The sequence below is a fragment of the Urocitellus parryii genome, chromosome 7 (genome assembly GCF_045843805.1).
Source record: "Urocitellus parryii isolate mUroPar1 chromosome 7, mUroPar1.hap1, whole genome shotgun sequence".
Taxonomy (NCBI): domain Eukaryota; kingdom Metazoa; phylum Chordata; class Mammalia; order Rodentia; family Sciuridae; genus Urocitellus; species Urocitellus parryii.
Genome location: NC_135537.1, coordinates 166,924,799 through 166,945,058, shown reverse-complemented (window position 1 = coordinate 166,945,058; position 20,260 = coordinate 166,924,799). Strand labels below are relative to the sequence as shown.

Here is a 20,260-nt window from a genome sequence, read left to right as displayed (position 1 = left end):
TGAGTCTGTAATACATTCACAATGTACGAAACACTGATTCTAAAGAGAAGAGAGACAAATGACTTTGGGCAGGATGGAATTAGAACTTGTGTTGGTTCAACTATCCAATCTGTTGAGCCAACATCATTACTGAAAAGCGTTCTGGGCTGGGTACTAGAGACAGCATGAGCAAAGTGAAGTTTTTATCCACCTCACAATCCAGTAGGGAAACAGGTAGCTAAGGAAACAGCATAGATGAGGTTTTGATGAAGAGCAGGACAGTGATTGAGAGGTAATGGGGAGGGAGCAAAGGAAAACATTTCCACCAGAGGGTTCCACTTGATTAAATATCTGGAGGCAGAAATTATTGTTGGTATTTATGCCAGGAAAGATGTAATGAGGCACTCGTTCAGGTGGCGACAATGAGATTCGACTAGGATAACTTTTCTTAATTGTCACAAATACTTTAAAGACCAAATAAACACAGGTTGTTTTTCAACTTAATATAAAAAAATGTTAGTATTATGTGTTTAATTTACTTTATTTCTCTACCTAATTCTAAATCTTCTAAGGATAAAGGAATATTATGATACCTCAAGCAAGATGCAGGTGGGAACCAGAGCAGGCTTTGCCATCTTGTGCACAAAGGTTTTCAGCCAGAAAGATTGGGCTGGATGCAAAAGTTGGTTCTAACTTGTGACTCAAGCGGGATGCACTAAGTCCCACTAACAGTTTCTGAACTAGGAACCACCATCACTTACAAAAGGGCTGTTCTTGAGGCTGTGGGCACTTATATATTCAACTGATACAAAAACTAATTTATCTTACTGCTTTGAAATTGCTGTGTCTTTGCCAGAATATAACTTCCTTTACAATTGTTTTAATTTGCATTTCTTTGGCTGTCTTAATGTACTCTTCTTGTCTTTTGTCTAGTTTTATAGGTATATCTATCTGATCCTTCGTACCCACCTTTTTTTTTTTTGGCAGGGTGGGGGGGGTGGATCTCATTGTTGCCCAGGCTGGTCTTAAACTCCTGGACTCAGTTGATCCTCCCACCTCATCCTCCCTAAGTTGGCACCACAGACATGCCCTATTGTGCCTGACTCATAACCAAGTTTTAATTCTCTTGTAAACTGTTTTACCATTATGATCTGACATGAGTTGATGTGATTCTGGTCTTTCAACGTTACTCCTGCCTAACAGGGCCACATTGTGGCTCCATATAGCACTTGAGTTACAACACTGAAGCCATGCTCCTGGAAGATATGAGAGACCAACTGATAAACATGATAGGATCTGTTAGTTGATTAATGATCAGCTGTCCTTTGGCATGCCCGGGTGTGACACCTGCAGCTCTGAGTGTTGAAAACAGCCTTAACCTGATCTCTATGTAGCCATGATCCAATTATGTTATCTCAGGCAAGTCATTTAATTGCTTTGGACCTCAGTCTTTTTCCAGTTCTAAAATCCTATAATCTACTAAATTCTAATTTATTGTGGTCTGAAGTATTGGTGTTTTACTGTGCTTTGTTTAGGTTTGCTCAGGAATTGACTACATTTAATGTTGTTGGAAATTGACATAATTATGGAAGGCAGTGAGATAATAAATGGTTCTGTTTTCTTCCAGATCTTTGATGATGCATACAAATCCCAACTCAGTTGTGTGGTTGTGGATGACATTGAGAGATTGCTAGGTGAGTCATAACTTTGGCCATGTACTCTCTTTGCCACTTTATAGCTGACGTCTCAAAAAATTAAGAGTCAAATAATGGATATTTATAAACTTTAGGGCAAGAGAAATATTGTTCTTCATCATACAAGGAAATATAACTCTACTTCTTGTGTCTACTGTCAATCATAATATTCATTCATGGTAAAATGCCTGTTACCTTTACTCTGTTATAAACTGCTTTCTTTTAAGGACCCACGTTTCATGTTATTTTCTATCTTGTACAGTGTGTTCTTCATAGTAAATTATTAGTATTTTGGGGGTGATATATTTGCTATTCAGTATCTATCTCTGAGATGCCTATAACTCAGAAGTCCACTTGTAAACTTTGACAGAATGAAAGAAAGAAGAGTTTAGGATTGTAGTAAAACCCACAAATTTGCTAGAATACTTGGGCAGAAGTTGTAAGCTCTCTGTACATCCGTTTCTATTCTTACAAAACAATTTATAATCCTTTTTATGCTAATACCACAGAGTAACTGTGAAAACAAAAATGGAAAATGAATGTTGAAAACGTTCCAAAAGTTTCAAGTGCTCTATAGTAATTTTTTAAAATATTTATTAAACATCTTTTATGTTGAAGTGCAGTCCTATGGGACACAAAGATGAGTAAGACTGAGTCTCTGCACTCAACATAGTAATTGCCAGAAAATTCTTGTACTGTTACATTTTATTCATTGTAAAATTAAATCAATCTAGCATAAATCATAACAGTGGATCAGGATAGAATAATAAAATCCATTGGAAAAAAAATCCACCTGGTGACTTAATAAACATCTGAAAATACTACTCAACATCTGATTAACCTTCCATGAGCTTTCCATAATTGTATAGTCATAATTTCAGATTCACTGTTCTTACTGTGCTTTCTCCACGATTTTCAGACTTGGCATTAAATTCTGTTTTTTCTTTTTTAAGTTTTGGCAGTGTTTGTCATAAAGCAAAAGCAGGTATCCGTGAAGTCTCCTTAAATTGATAGTTTTATCTGATGACCTGGGTTTTGGTGTGCAATGTTTGATACATCTCAGCCCAGTTTATAGGATTATTTCTTTAAAAGCTTTTAGGCACATACTCATAGCTCTGTGTAAATTCCTTTATCTAAACACAATTGAGATGTGTGGTCATAGCAACACCACTATGTCAGGAATGTGTGCCCTCTGAGTATATTTTCACTTGTATGAATAGTTATTTTCTGTTCATGTTTGTTGATTTATTCAACAAGTATTTGCTGAGCCCTTACTACTGTGCTAGAATTACTAGGGTCTCAGAAAAATAAATAAGATTCTGCCTGTCTGTTATAACATATATTGGCAAAAACTAATGCAAAGGGAATGCACATGTGTTCTGGATATTTTAAAACAAAGGGATCGCTTTTGACATCGGGAGGCTGATGCCTACTGGGAGCTCTAAGCCCAGGTCTAGGTTGAATATATAATACTCAGAGACAGCTAAAGAAGTACCATTTATACTGAGTCTTTTTTGGGGTGGGGGTGGGGGGCTGGGGATAGCACCCATCAGGGTTTAACCACTGAGCCACATCTCCAGCCCTTTTTGTTATTTTACCTTTTTTAAAAATATTTATTTTAGTTGTAGATGAACACAATACCTTTATTTTATTTTTTTATGTGATGCCAAGGATCGAACACAGTGCCTCATACATGCTAGGCAACTGCTCTACCACTGAGCTACAACCCCAGCCCTGTTATTTTCCTTTGAGATGGTCTCCATAAGTTGCTGAGGGATCCTCCTACCTCAGCCACTATGCGAATCTTGATGTACTAGTTTTCTTTAAAAAAAAAAAAAAAAAAATTTAATTAGTTGTAGATGGACACAATATCTTTATTTTTATTTATTTATTTTTTTATTTTTTTAATGTGGTACTGAGGATTGAACCCAGGGCCTCGTGCATGTGAGGCAAGCACTCTACCACTGAGCTAAAACCCCAGCCCATTGAAGTACTAGTTTCTAACCGAAAGTTCTTTAGTCATCCACTCTTCACCACCTGAGGCCAGTCTTCATCACCATCATTTCAGTTATTGTGTTGCCATAGTTTGCATCAGTTTCTTAGAAATGCTCAATAAATACACTTGGATGCTTTCCCCTTAAAAAAAAAAAAAAAAATCTGAAAACCAGCTAAAATGTCTACCTGAACTCAGAATGGATATTTAGAAGTTTTTAGTTTGCTTGTTTTGAAAAAATGTACAGAAAAGTGTTCTTATGTGACATTTTAAACATTTAGGTTACTAGAGGTATTTTTTTCTTATTATAGATAGTTGCCTGTTACTTAGGATGATGTTTACTCTTGATGTAGAAAAATCAGAACATTTTGATGTGTGTAAATGTGTATAAGATGCCTAATCATAACCATGTTTCTCTTCCAGATTATGTCCCCATTGGCCCCCGATTTTCTAATCTGGTATTACAGGCTCTTCTTGTGTTACTGAAAAAGGCACCTCCTCAGGTAAAAGAAATAATAATAATAATAAGGAATATTTTCACAGTCTCTTTCAGTAAATTCCATTTAGTGGTGTACTGTTTCTGAATAAGCCAGGTTGTCATAAACATAAAATTCTGTTGTTGAAAGGATTTTGAAAGGTCATCTGTATTGCCATGGTTTGCAGCAATTTCTTAGAAATGTTTGTTAAAAACACCTGGATACCTTTCCCCTTGAAGGAGGGGACCAAAAAAAAAAAAAAACAAACAAACAAAAAAGCCCTACTCTGAATACCAGAGGCGTTCTGTCTAAAGGTAAATTATATTATTAAGTGATTTTTTTTTCTTTTCCAATTCTTAAAATATCAAAATCTGACAATTTCAGTTAGTATTGTTTCTTGCTTTATAAATTCTCCAACATATTCTACATCTTTCCCCACTCTACCTCCCAAGAGAGATGATGATATTAATGTAGAAGGGATTCAAAATGTGTTCCTGTTTGTTGCATTTAAGAGTTTTTATTTGAGGGCTTTTAAGTTTATTTACTATAGGCAAGGCTTTTTGTTTGTTTTGTTTTGTTTTTTAACTTTTACAGATGTTGAGTCATCGTTGTAAGAGTCTTCTGTAGTCACATGGTACTTTTAAGGAATGATATTATAGTCAGGCTCATTTCTACTGATGTGGCTACTAGAGACTGGTGATTTTCTTAGCTTAACAAATTTAAACCAACCTTTATAGGTTGGTTAAATATTGTAATTATATAGGGGCTGCCAGAGCATGTTTGGTTATGTCTCAAGATAAATTCTCTTGATTGATTCTCTGTGTTATAACCTTGACAAAATGCCAATCAAGTCATATTCAAAAGGCTTAAGCATTAATTTGGAAAACATCTTAGTGTCTATATGGGAATTTTGTACATGAATATATATATCTATAGGGAAAATATTTAATGTTAAGTTGATGAATCTAATTTTTAATTTAACAGTTAAAATAATGTGTATGTATATTTTACATTTAAGGATAAAGGACTATCCTGATTTTCTAGATTGAGGGAATTTTTAAAAATTTCTAGAGTAGTGAAAGAAATCTAACCTATAATACCCTTAAATTTGCTACATATATGCACTGTGGGAGGATTTTTAAACCCTCGTTCCATAAATCATTATTCCCAGTACTGGTATTTGAGCTTATACTAAGGCTTAAGTTGGAGAAGTGACTCTATTTTTCCCTTTTCTGATTCCTTCAATATTCTTATAAATATGTAAATATGTCTAAGGTTGATGAAACAACAATAATCTCTAAAATGTATTCTGCTGTCATGTATAACTAATTAGAACAAATTTTAAAATTTTTCAATTATAATTTCTACCCAATACCTATGTAGGTATCACAACCTCAAAAATCCCTTTTTTAATGAAGTTAGCATATTTAAAATTATTAGAATAAAAAAATGTCTTCTGGGCATTTAAACTTATTTCTTGTAATATTCAGTTTTTTTATTTAAAAAATATGCTAAGAGTCACTTGGGAGAAGGAAGAATAATTTTCAATGCTATTTTGAACAACTTGTTCTTTACATGGTTAAATACTACATACATTGATTTAATTAAGATACATCTTCTGGCTGAAAGTTTTTTGTAATCCAAAATAGATTCTAATATAGAAATAAACAGAAAATGTTTAAATTTTGATTAAAAACTTAAGAAGAACTTTATATTTATTAGAATAATTGTAAGATTCTTAAGGAACATTATCTTATGCTTTTAAATCTCACATCTGGCATAGAGTCTTACACATATATGCTTCATGAGTAAGTTATTCAACAAAAAATATATCCTATTAAATATAAATTTTTATATCTTCTCATTTTGGTGGGCTTAAGTGTTTTAGTATTGTTTGAGTTTATATTTAGAACAGGGTATGATTAAAGTAGAAACATTAAAAAATAAGTAAAGTTCAAATGGTCAATAAGTACACAAAAAGAGTTAACATCATTCATCATCAGGGTAATGCAAATCAAAACCAATTCAGTGAGGGACCATTTCATACCTACTAGGTTGGATCTAGTCTAAAGGTCAGATAATAATACGATGAAAAAATTGACACCCATCTAACACTACTGGTGAGAATGTAAAAATTGTGCAGTCTTTGGAAAATAATCTGGTAATTCCTTAAAAGGTTAATCATCAAGTTAGTAGATGGCTCATCAATTCACTCCCAGGTAGGTACCCAAAAAGAAAACATTTGCCTATACAAATTATTGTATATGGATGTTTTTGGTAATATTATTCATAAAAGAAGTAGAAACAATACAAATGTTCATCAAATAAAATAAAATCTAATGTATCCCTACAGTGGAATACTATTTACCAATTAAAAAATGCAGTACTGAATGTGCTACAACATGGACAAACCTTGAAAACACGTAAAGAAACCAGTCCCAAAGGCCACACTATACAATTCCATTTATACAAAATGCTCAGAATTGGCAAATTTATAGAGACAGAAAGTATATTAGTGGCTGCCTGGGGCTGAGAGGGGTGGATGGGGAGACTAGGAGGTGACTGCCAGTGGGTAGGGAGTTTCTTTTTTGGACTGATGAAAATACCCTAAAATTGATTGTGGTGACAGTTGCACTTATCTGTGAATATACTAAAAACTGTTTGTTGTGTGCTATGTGAATTACATCTCAATAAATTGGTCACAGTTTTTAAAATGTGGTTTCAGATGCTACTTCAATGATGAAAAGATAATTATATGGAGAGTTAGAAGTGAAGGGTGAGCATCCAAGGTACATGGCTCAGCTTGGTTAGAAACAGCAATTAGATCATTAAAAAGGGATGTGGAACAAACTTCTCTAAGGACTGAAGAGAAAGGATACAGGAAACATAGGAGTAAGAGATCTGGTTGCCTTAGTGATGGGAAATGGCAGGGATTCTCTTTTAAAGGAATTAATCTAGAATTCGTTCACTCTGACCTGGTCTGCCTAAGATGACCTGTAGTATAAGTAGCAGGAGAAATTAATATTTGTAATATTTTTAATTGGAACATATTTAAGAAAATAAAGAATGTCTTTTCCGTATCATGTTGTTTTGTAAAATTAGTTTATATTATCTCAAGAAAATAAAGGAAAAATGTTCAGGCTGATCTAATATCAAGAATGTTTGTAACTCTAAAGTGGGAGGATTCACTTCACCAGTCCATTATCAAGTAGGTTTTTCAGATGTTTTCAGTTTAAAATGTATATATATATGCATCTGAATGTTGTAAGGTGCATAAAGGTAGAAAACTATTATTTACCACTGGCAAGAAAACAAAAGATGTGGGCATTTTTCTTTAAAAAGAGAACTGTACATGGATTACAATACAGCAATCATATCAGTCACAGAATCCTTAATGTTGCATTTGTTGTAAATCTAGCTTTCACACAGAAAAATTGTGTGTGCATGTGTGCACATGCTCAAATAAAAGAATCCCTCCAGGGGCACTATGTTGTTATGTATCAAGATATTCTCTTTTTCCACTTCCACCCCTCCCCCACCCCTCCCTTCTTGTAAATTGGCTTATTAAAACTGGTTCACAAGCCCTCCTTTTTTCCCTTTGTGATTGCCTTGCTCTTGGATTTTCAGTGTAGAACTAAAAATTCAAGTCAGATTTCAGTTACTAGGATAATTTTCTTTGAATTTTAAATTTTTCTAAGTAAATGCATAGATTTTTAATGAACCTGGTATTCAGTGGATTTGCTTTAAATTTAGCTGGAGAGTTAATTTCATGATTGATTTATTAGCCCTTTGAAAGTATAAAAAGTGGTATCCGTAGTTCATGAAGACTGAAAAACATCATCACATTTTGTTTAGCATCTTTTTAAAACCAATTAAAAGCTTTTCTAAAATGGATTGAACAGGAGAAAATAAAACATGTTCCCTAGGTCTTTATTTCAATCAAGTTTCCCTGTGTTCTGCAGGAGAAGAGATCGAGGGGGGATAGAAAAATTGAAAAGGGCTGTCCCAGCAGGGAGCCCAGCCGGAGAAAAGGCTTCTCTGAGAACTCAGCAGCAGCAGCTCAGAAAGCTCCCGGCCTGCTTCATCTACATGCAGAGTCACACAAGGCATGGGGGCGCTCACCGGCACACAGAGGTTTCACATGTGCTTCCCTGCTGATTCCTGTGAAAAGCTAACAATTGGCTTGGAGGGTAAAAGACCACTGCAGTTCACCCTCCCTGAGCTGGACGTACAATTTGTCCAGTGTTAGGAAATGTCCGGCTTAGCAGTGAGAGGCTTGAAGACACCCCTCCTTCCATGAGATTCCTAAAGCCTTCTCTTTTACTTGATGACACTGGGGCTCTTTTCAAGTTTTGCAGATTTATGGAAGTTGAGGGGGATGTGCTTTTCCAGATCAGGAGGATGAAAGCCTCGGTCTTAATGTCAAGGAAGAAGCAGCAGTAAGAAGGGAAGGCCAGGTAGATCCTGCAGCCAGCAGCACCAGGGCTTTATTATTTCCCTCATGGGTCTCTTCTCCCACTTTTTTTTTTTTTTTTGAGGCAAAATAAATTGCCCAAAAAGGGGCACCTCAGACTTAAAATGATGTGACTTTCTAGTTTCTTCTACAAGTGTAGGAATAGTCAAAACCCTTTAACTTGACTATTTAATTCTGGGTATTCTTGGCAGTGGTAGAAATCAAATTGGAAGACCTCATCTGAATATAACAGAATAATCTGGTAGTTTATGGAGAACCAACCCTTTTTCAGTGCTTTCCAACTTTTTAATACATAGAAAAAGATAACATCTGATGATATACTTGGGTAAGTTGGCAAGAACACCCAAAACTGGCCCAGCCACCCCAGGACCCCCAGCTTTCCCCTCAGCTGGTAGGAGTGGCTATTTTAATCCACATATCCCTCATTGGCAGCATACCAGTGGAATACTCTGGAAACTTACACTTCTACAAAAGAAGAATATTACTTGAAATCCCTGGCAGTATTACTGAAGAAGAGCTCAGAACTTACAGTTGTTTGTTGTTTTAATTATAAAGTTGTTGAAAAAAACCTCCTCACTGCTCTGGCACCTAGTAATAATATTGCTTAATAAGTAAGAAAGAAACAGGTTTAGAGCTGGGGAAGGTATAATGTGTGAGCCAGTAGGAAACTGTAGAGTACTAGTGGGGGGGGGGGGCTCAACTAGGCAGACATATTTGTTTCTCCACGAGTTTTATTTCAACATCACCACTGTGTAGACAGGCTGCTTTCTGTGTGACACTTTTGTGACATCTTTGTACAGTCTTACTTCATATATGTTACTAGGAAGTCTTGGTAATATTAGGCAACTCTTCAGGCTTTGGGTTGCTTTAGTGAAATAAGCAGATAATGAAGAGACTCCAAATTGTGCAGGCCTAAACATGAGTATCTCTGCATCTATCTGTTTAAAATTAACTCTGGCTAATGACTACAATATGACTCAATAAGATATATAACCACTTTAGGAAAGAGGGTTAGTCATTTTGCCAGACACATTAATTGTAATCACTGATGTGGTGACTTCTGCATTGAACTTCATTTTTTATTTAAAAAAAATATGTGATGATTGACAGTGGCCCAGTTTTCCCACTTATTAAGTCAATGAGTCAATGAAGTTAGATGGCTACTATATTTTATAAAATTTCTTTAGGTTTACTTTGGTTAGTATAGCATATTTTCTTGGAAAGTTCTATATATATGGATATATGCATATTTTTATAATACACATATATGTAGACCAATTTTTTAAAATGTTTATTTTTTAGTTTTTTAGGTGGACACAATATCCTTATTTTTTTTTTTTTTAATGTGGGGCTGAGGATCGAACCCAGTGCCTCATGTATGCCAGGCCAGCATGCTACCACTTGAGCCACATCCCGAGCCCTAGACCAATTTTAATACATCAAAAAAAAAAAAAAAAAGAATCCTTTTATAAAACATTGCTACAAACATCTGCAAAGTAAAATCAGCAAATATTTAAAAAAAAAAGAATTTGGTTTGGCTTGTTTTGGTTTTGGAAGAGCACATTTATAATAGGCAGTAATGCATATCAAAATAAGTTATAAGATACATATACATGGCATATAAATGCTATTTTCAGATAATTCAAAATATCTGAATCTCAGAGAAGTGTTGATATTGTCATTCACAGCCAGAATGTCATGTTCTGCCTCTGTTGCCCTAGGTAATTACCATGATATGACAACAGCTTTAGAAAGCTTTGGTTACACTCTCCTAGTACTCTATGGTGTCATGAAGTGGCAGATCCCACTCTTTATATTGGGGGTCAAGAAACCTGAGTTTAAGTCTTGGCTCACCTATCTCCTGGCTTTATTGCCTTGAACTAGTCCCTTAGTTTATTTGCATCTGTTTCTTCATCTACAAAGTGTCAATAATTTCTTTGCCTTACCTACCATTGAGGGTCAACTATGATATAGTGAAGGCCTTTGTAAACTTATGGACTACACATGTATAAGGTATTAAAGAAAAGAGATGCCTGTAGATGGTCTATAGGACCTTTTCAGTTTGTAAAATAGGATGACTGAAGAATATAACTGCTATTCAAAGCAAGTTTCCATAGAAAGTGAACTCAGACTTTCAATTTCCAGTGCCCAGATACCACTTCCTTTATGTGTAATACCAGGGAAAGAAACATGGGACTCCCTGCCTCCCCATCTTACATTCAGTGAGACTTACAAGCTTCCTAAGACAAATACTCTGATACCGGGATTGGGGATTTCTGTTATACAGGGAAGAATAAAGGGGAGACCCAGGAATTTCTGAGCTCAATAGCATAGACAGATGGTCATAGTGAAATCCCTGAGGATACTCCCTAGTCACACTTGTCCTCAGCCTTGAGACTGGCCCACCTCCTTCCTTTATAGAAGGAGTATAACCACAACGACTTATAGAGTATAACCACAGCTCTTTTCTCCTGACTCCAACCAAGTGCAACTAAATGGTCACTTTATAGTTTCTTTTCCATCTTCCTATACCTGAAGTAAGAACACAGATCTTTGGAGATTCCCTAGGATTTATGCCATGTAATATGTGCATAATAGCAATGGGGTAAGAGAGAAAACTTATAAAAGGCCCAGAACAATCCTTCACTATTTCTGTGTGTATCGGCATGTAGGTGGAACTAGAACTTAATGTTTTAAAGTTACAACTTGGTCTGTAACCACATCACTATGGCAGCCCTACTTCTTACACTAAGGAGTAGAAAGAGTGCCCTCTAACAAGTGTAAAACACTGGAAACAATAAAGCAGAAAAAAAATCTGCCGAGTTCACCCCCACCTATTTTTAACCTATTTAAGCAATGTAGATAATATTAGTTAACGTCTGTTTTGAAGATGGTAGATCTCTACTGCATGCACATAGAACTGTCACTGGCATGTAAATAAGAGGAGAGAGTTAAAATCAGAAGACTTGAATTTGAATCCAATCATTGAACCTCTGAGTCTCAATTTTCTCATTTGTAAAGTAGGAACAATCTTCCAAATTGTTTATTTTAGTTGTGAGAATTAAGTAAATGTTCATTGTGGTTCTTTACATATACTGCAAAGCACAACTCAGTGATTAGTTTATTATTAATTTTAGAAAACTAACTCCTTGCACAAAAAAAGGCAACAAAGTAAGCAGCCCATCAAAAGAGATGTGCTGCTGATGAAGCCAGCCCCCAGAAGTCACAGGGAAGAGCCCAGCCACTTCCTTTGCCCCAGCTCCTCCAGACCCTCCCTTAGCCAGCCCTGGAGCAGGGAGCCAGACGCTGGAATGAGAACAGTAATGGCGGAAAGGCAAGAGAAGGAGCAGTGCTAAGTGACAGGGGTACTATGGGAAGCTCTGTGGTCACCTAGCTCACAGCAGTCCTGTGTCTGTATAAACTAAACCTGTGTCAGAAACTGCACGTACACTATCCAATCGCCTATCACTTTAGTTTCCAGTTATTCTGACAGTGTGATTTCAGTTGAAGGACTAGAGGATATATGCCAGGATGGTTTATTGTAATTGCCTTTTTATTTTTTTAAACATATACAAAAAATAAATGCTATAAAGAATGGTATTGAAAGTAAAAGGAAGTTCTGTTTCTTCATCTTGAAAACAACTGCTCTATTTTAGATGGTAGCATTATAGGCGATTTTTTTGCTGCTTTATTGTTTCCAATGTTTTACAAATTTTCTACTATAAGCATATGTTACCTTAATATGAAAACTTAATATGTATCCAGTTATGTTTATTTTTAACTCAACAGCACTACTGTCAAAATTCTTTAATCCCATTGCTTTGCTACTAAATTTTAGTTTGCCCCCTGGAGTTAGAGTCCACTTTGTATCTAAACTTTGTCCATGTGTAACATATATTTCTAACAGTTGGTTTTTCTTCTAAAACTAATTTAATGTAATGCCTATAAGACACCCTGTGATCCGGAAAGTAAAGGTGGCAAGAGTGCCTCATGACTATCACACCTGCCCTTGGAAACCCACCTGGAATTCAGCTGGGTGCCATGCTTCTAGTCTCAACCTATTGTGGTTGAGTGCCAGTGTGACTAATGTTGACCCGGATAAATGGTGACAATTATAAGTTTCCGGAAGGGAAAATGGGGAAGTTTTTTAATCCAGAATATTTCTTTTAAATTATTACTTTAAGGAACATCTGCCTTTTTAGAATGTATGTTTAGTAAGCCTTTACTCTACACTATAGAAATACAAAGATGAAAAGATGAACCAGGGCTCGGAATCCAGGGCACCTGTTCACTTGGTGCAGTTTGTACACGAGATGTACACAGGTCAAGTGGCAGGTAGAGATCAACATCCAGCCCACATCTCGCTCATACCAACAGTTCATCCTGGTGCAGGACTGGATCTGCCACCAGCAGGGTTGTCAAGATTTGCAGGATGAGAATAGAGAATGCCCAGTGGAATTTGAATTTCAGAAAAACGTCAAAATTTTTTTAGTGTCAGCATAATATTTGAAAGATATTAATACATAGGATTTATCTGGCAACCCTAGTCCTGAGAAAGAGGTAAGGAAGTACCTTTTTGCTCCTACAAAAGTGCTGAGATTTGGGGGACAGAGGCAAGGGTGGCTGAATTCACCTAGATTTCTGTTCTCTAATTTATCCATCTAGGGATTTGTTGAGTTTTGTTTTCTGATTCATGCAAAGGGTAACTGGTGTCCCTGTGACCACCAGCGTGGAGAAAAGATGTAAAAACATGATGGATGTAGTTAGGCTTCATACGTTAAACAGTTCCAGTGGAATATTACCTGAGAATGTTTCACAAAAAGTAGTTCTTGATCCAGATCTTGAAAGCCTAATAAAAGGGAAATGTTGTCGGGGCAGCTGTGCCCTGCTAAGATGCCGGCTCTGCAGCCCTGGATACTGGACATGTGGCAGTACCCAGATTAGCACATTTCTGTTCTTTTCATACAGAGTGATACTTGGGAGCTGGAGGATGCTTTTTATGTACAGTTACTACTACCTTAGTCTTCATATGACATGCTCAGTTTTATTTGAGGGAAAAATAGGAATTTATAAGATATTAGAGGCTTCGTTTTTTTCCTAATGACTAAAGTATAACCTTAAATATCAAATGTTGTTAAAATTTAGTCTTTTTAAAAAGGAAAGAATTGCTGCATATATTTTTGGTGCCAAAAACAAAGTATAATAAACAGTTTGTTAATGAATGAAGATCATCATTACCAACCTTGGGTCCCTTTAGTCATTGGCACCCAGTAAGGACTTGGAATGGATAGACTTGTGCCATGGCAGTTGTTAGGGAGACCCTGTGTTTCAGTTTTTTGTATGTTATTTATTTATTTATTTTTATGTGGTGCTGAGGATTGAACCCAGTGCCTCACATGTGCTAGGCAAGCGCTCTACCACTGAGTCACAATCCCAGCCCCTGTTTTTCTTTTTTAATGATCTTGCTATCAGCTCTTACTACAGAATCTATGTGAGTGTGTCTGCCTGCCCATGACAATTCCCTCTTCTAATTTGCTGCTTCCATGTGCATCAACTAAAAAGGGCAGCCACCAGGACACATGTGCCATTTCTACAGTAATGAGAACCAAGGGCTGCTGTATGAACAGGCTACATTGTGATTTTCGTGGGCCCCTTTGTCCATGAAAAATATTTTTTTTTCCAAAGAAAAGGATATTTATTTTTTTTAAAGAGAGAGAGAGAGAGAGACAGAATTTTTTAATATTTATTTTTCAGTTTTCAGTGGACACAACATCTTTATTTTTATTTTATGTGGTGCTGAGGATCGAACTCAGTGCCCTGCGCATGCCAGGCCAGCGCGTTACCACTTGAGCCACATCCCTAGCCCCCATGAAAAATATTTTAAATGATATTTTCTATTGATATAAAGATTAATGTATTACTATAGTAAAACATCTTCAACCTAAAGATTTTGGATTTTTCTGCGCTTCTGATTTTAAGAGAAATTAAAGTGTTTTGTGGGCCCCGTGAAGTCTTATGGGCCTAGACACTGTGCCTAATGGACAAGTCACTGAGTAAAGCTACCTGAACCTCACATTAGATCTTTCAACCTTAAGAGGGCTTTACTTTTTCTTGTTTTTTTTTTTTTTTTTTTTTTTTGTCTGTGTTCTGGATAGTTGAAATTGTTTAGTAAGTTGATCCCCTGATAACAGTATCATCACTGGATACATTGAATCCATGTTCTGAAAGGTTGGGACCAAAGGAGTATGGTGGGTTATGTAGGGTTAAATGAGGACAGAGTGTGGAAAGAAGGAAAGTTTTGATGAAATAATTGCACATTGGTAGAAAACTCTTGGAAGATTTTGTAACAAAGAGAAATGCTGTGGATAAAAATCACAGAGATAGAAATAATAAATTAGAAAGAAGACCTGGTTAGAGCATCAGGGCTAATTCAGGGCATACCAAGCTAAAAGCTGAGATAGGTAGGAACAGTCTGTGGATTAGAGAGTTTGGGCTGGCTGACTAATCTGTGATCATCTTAATTAAGTTTCTGGTGAGAAAAATCACTTAATAAAACTGGTCCTTTCCGCATTAAGAAGACTATGGTGTGGTCATACAATTTTAATTTTTTAACCTATTTAGCCTTTTCTCCTTAGAGCTCAAAAGTCATCATTTTTAGTGATACATCTCCCAAACTCATAATTAAGAGATCAGGCCGGGCACAGTGGCACACACCTGTAATTCCAGTGGCTCAAGAGGCTGAGACAGGTGGATGGCAAGTTCAAAGCCAGCCTTAGCAATTTAGAAAGGCCCTAAGCAACTCAGCAAGACCTACTCAAAATAAAATATAAAAAAAGGGTTGGGGATGGGGCTCAGTGGTTAAGTGCACCTAGGTTCAATCTCTGGAACCAGAAAAAAAAAAAAAAAAAAGAAAGAAAGGGGGGGGGCAGACAGACCAGCCATTGCTGATATGAGTTTAAAATTACACATGATAGAGCATTTGCCTAGCTTGCCTGAGGCCCTGGATTTGATTCCCAGCAGTGTAAAAATTAACTAACTTATGCTATGCAGATGAAAACAATGGACACAGAAACAGTGAAAATACTAGCAAGGCCTGAACTCTAGTTTCATCTCCTCACCTGATGTAAGAGCCTCAGATCCCTTCACTTCTCGCCCCTGGTTCCTTGACTACAAAATGAGAGGATGAGGGAGAGAGGAAAGGGACAAAGGGAAAAATAAGGCAGTCATTAAGAACTGTCCCAAGTGTAAAGTCTGATGGTTCAGTCTTTTTCATAAATTGGTACTCTTTAATATCACAGAGTAATCCACTCTGCCTATAGTAATTGTTTAAGATTATTTGAGGTTAAGTTTCTCATTTCATTTCCCATCTGCACCACAAATTCCCCTTCTTTTTCTCCTCTGCTCTCCTTGCAGCACCAGGAGGATGGTTGCAAAGAGTTAGACTAAGAATTTGCTTCAGGGTAAAATCTAATGGAGAGTTTAAGTGTAGTTGTCTGCTTAGTTGTAGCATGATTTATTTGAAACATCCTTCCTTTGGTATTCAACTGAAACGTTTAACTCCATAAAAAGAAGAAACAGCAGCAGCAGCTACAGACATTTGAGCAAGAAATGAAAAATGCAGGCAAGACATGCAGAGAAGCCTCATTTCTCCCTCATAATTCCCACGGCTGGTTTTTTGTGATGCTGGGAATACAACCCAAGGCCTTATGCACACTAGGCTAGTGCTCTACCACTGAGCTACACCTCACTCCCCTCTGTGTTGTTCTTAACGTTAGTCAATCTTTTCCCTTGGTTTAGGGAAAACGAGAATTGTAGAAGACACTTAATAATACTTATTTCATTAGCTTAAATTAATAGTTTCCCATGAATCTTCCCTTCTCTCTGTTAGAGAAGACTGTATTATGCAATCAATAGCTAGTCAAAAGAAAGGGATATAACAGCCTTCGACATCAATTTATATGGTAAATGAAGCACACATGCCATTCATTCTAGAGTAGTTTCTTTAAAACTTATTGCTATCATAGCATTCGATGCTTGGGATTCAGAGATGTAGGCTCTCTGAAATGGTAAATGTTTTCCTTTTGAACACTTGGTATAATGTACCTTTTTCTAGGGCCAGAAGAAAGAATGTAACAATGAAGGAGTGATCTCCTACCTCGAAACCTACACTGGGATCATCACTCACTCAACACATACTTATTAACTTTGCACTTTGTACAAGGCTCAGTACACACCCTGAACATATCAGTAAAACCAGACCTAAGCCCCGGCCTCCTGAAGGAAGACCTGCAGGAAATTACAATAAATACAGGGAGTGAGTCAAGTACATAATATACAAAAAGGTGATTCTTAACTTGGGGGAAAGAACAGGACAAAGGGAGAGAAAGGGTAGGGGCTGCAGTTTTGAATGGGGACAATGTTGAGTAGGTCTTCAGAAAAGCTGACCTTAAGCAGGTCCTTGACTGGGGGAAGTGCCCATGTGGACAGGGAATCGAAGAGCATTCCAAGCACACAAACCATGCTGTACCTTCTGCGTCAGGCGCACTGAGCTGAGTACAGCAAGGACACCACGAAATGAGGCGAGGCTCCCACCCTCAGGAAGGAGACAGACTAGAAACTAGATTCAGGCATGTAAATAAATGCAGTGAAGCACTATGGTCAGCCAGAGTATTTCTAAAAGTCTCCGTAGTGAATAATACAAACTAAAAAATTTATATAAGAAATTCCCATTGCAAGGCTAAAGCCAGAATAAATGGTGGGTGGAAGTACCTTTTGCCAGAAGATCTTCCTCCTGGCTGTTGCTCTGAACTCATTTCTCCCGAGAAGTTGCTGCCTCTTAGGGAGGCCCCCCAGACCCCCACTGCCATGACTCCTTCCTACCCAGCATTTAACCTGAGGCTGCAGGTCTCTCCTGAGTCTCACCGCGGCCCTTAATGGGCTGAAGTTTGGAGGTCTGTCTTCCAGCACAGCACAAACCTTTGCCCTCTGGCAGAAGTGCTTTGCATATCACTTGCTCCATTCTCTGGAAGAGAATTCTCAGGTGTCCCGTTGCTCACTCACCTGACCTCACATTTTGGATCTTAATACCCTAGACGGAGGGTGATTTTTCAGGATTCTTTCAAGACCATCCCTGTCAACTTTCGCTTCTTTTCATTCTTGCCTCTTCTGACAGTTATGGCAAAGAGTCCCCTCCCCAGCATCCTTCACCTCGTGCTCTAGCTCACGAGTAGGAGTTGTTAAACTCCATTTTGGGGGCTGAGGAGGGAACAGAGGATAAGAAGTTAACTTAACCCCAATCACACACTGTGAATGATGGGGCCTGCACTTCTTCCACTGCACCAAGCCCCCTGTTTATCAGGGGACTTGTCTCTCCCCCATTGCTTTCTCCCCTCCCTAGGCTTGCATTAAAAGGACTTTATTTGTGTAAGATGTTGCTTTAAAGTTGCAGCTTCCTTCCTGGGGATGCTCACTCAGAACTGGTACGGAATCAGGCAGTAGCTTCCTCCCAGGCCAGGAGAAGGGGGCCGTCCTGCAGGCAGCTGCCAGGCTTCTCTCTCCATCACAGTTCTTCCTCCTCAAGGACTTTCTTTGATTTCCTGTTGGTTTTATATTAAATCTCCTTCCTTAGTTAAGTGTTCTGGGTCTTCCTTTTGTTGGCTGCCCCCTTCTTATTTCTCCAAAAAGACTTGGCTTTCCCCCCCTGGTGCTCTAGTTCAGCTGTTTGCACCACCCACCTGGGATTTAGTAGCTTTAGGGACTTGGCCTTCTCCTAGAGGGCCTTGCCAGCGGCTCTGCACCACTACAGGACTCTTCCTAGATAACCCTACTCCAGGAAACTCCCAGTGGCTGTGTCCCTGCAGCCATTATGGTTTTGCATTTTGCTGATATGTTCCTTGGTAGTGGCCACTGAATACTTACACATTTTCCCAGCTAAATGATAAACACTTTGAAGGTACCCACCAAATCTTTTAATTCCATAAGTACCTAAAAAAGAGGAAACTCTTGCTAATGGTTCAATCAACTAATGTCAATTTTATCTTTTACTAAGTTTACAAATTCTTAGCATTCTGTCAATTTTCACTCTCATTTGCAAATTCTTAGCAGTCTGTCATTTTTCACTCTCGTTTTCAAAAGCATCAGATTCTAATAATCAGAACACAAAGTTTAAGGCCCACAGCATACAGCAGTTTTGAGTTGCACTTTTAAACTCGCTTCTTAATCCACTTCAGGGTTTCCAATTGTTCAGCTAATTCTTCTTACCAAGGGTGTATTACACTTGCTCAGCATTGAATGATATGGAAAGAATGGCCTTTCTTTTCTGCATAACTGACTTTACTTTTGTTCATAGGTTGAAATCAGCCCTTCCATTTCACTGCGGTATTATATTGGTGGTATTTTTATTTGGAGGGGGGAGCTTTCTTCCACATGAACTTTTGTTACAAATCAGTTTATTGGGGCCAATCAATGGGCAAGACCTCTGAAAGGGTGTGGATTATCTGGTTAGTCCTTTGTGTGGCAAAAGGCTTAGATGTTGCTCATTCTTCATCCTGTAAAGAAGTGGGTTTTTTTTTTTTTTAAGGATCAACACCTAACTGAGCCCTGCCTTTTTCATGGTAATGTTTTCACCTGAGTTAATTCATATGGAACTGAGAATTAGTTAACTAATACTTATTTAACCTTGGAACAATGTTTATCATAATCCTATTGGCAGATAGTCATTTTACTGAGGTCTTTTCTTTACAGCATCAGGACTAGCTAATCTCAATAATGAGTATGTTGGGTGAGACTTTTTTTTTTTCCCAAAAAAAAATTTATCACTGCTGTTCTTCTTTCCATCAGGGGTATGTTTGGGCACCGTGGACTTAAGACCAGTAGCCACACATGAACAAGATGAATCTCCCATCTTAGGTCGAGCCCTGTTTAGAGCTGCACCCCCATTGCGTGCTACTGCTGGCTTTTCCCGTCACATTATCCAGTGGCATTTGTTAGCGTGAGTGCATTCAGAGCAGCTTCTTCATGAGAAAGCCTCCATCTGAGCGTTACCACTAATTAATATACAAAATGACCCAGCACAACTTAATTATTCAGTAATGTTTTTCGGTGTTTTCTTAAAGATGATGCTTTGTAAGTCAAGGCCTGAACTTGCCTGGGTCGTGACCTCTTTGCAGTGTTTGCAGTCTTGTTAAACAAGAAGAAAAGCAAAACATAAATTAGCGTCTCCATTATAAGTTGCTGTGCATTTCCCAATCTTTCAACACTATAAAGAGTGTAGTCACTGTTACTACTGTGAGAGAAAGTTTCAGCTTTTGTAATGAGCAAGAAGATTCTTCCTCAGGGCCATACATTGTCCTCTGCCAGAGAGAACAAGATGAGAGAGTTTGAATTAGAACTGTGGGGTGTTAAAAACCTAAGGGAAAAGAGAAGTATCATCTATGTTTAATTGTAATGAGGCTGAGGTGAGAAGATCACTTGAGCCCTGAAATTTGAGAACAGCCCAGCAACACAGAGAGACCCCATCTCAAAAAATAATAATAAGTCAGGCACAGTGGTACATGCCTGCAATCTGGAGGCTGAGGCAGGAGAATTGCAAGATTGAGGCCAGCCTCAGCAACTTAGGGAGGCCCTGTCTCAAAAAAACAAAAAA

At 37.6% G+C, this 20,260-nt stretch overlaps 1 protein-coding gene across 1 annotated transcript in view; it reads left to right on the top strand.

Moving 5' to 3' along the window:
• Nsf (N-ethylmaleimide sensitive factor, vesicle fusing ATPase) overlaps window positions 1–20,260 on the top strand; it is a 155,368-nt gene that overhangs the window by 126,363 nt on the left and 8,745 nt on the right. The window contains exons 16-17 of the mRNA XM_026408235.2: window positions 1,607–1,673; window positions 4,090–4,169. Of these exons, the coding sequence (XP_026264020.1) occupies window positions 1,607–1,673; window positions 4,090–4,169 (147 nt within the window). The remainder of the gene's footprint in view (window positions 1–1,606; window positions 1,674–4,089; window positions 4,170–20,260) is intronic.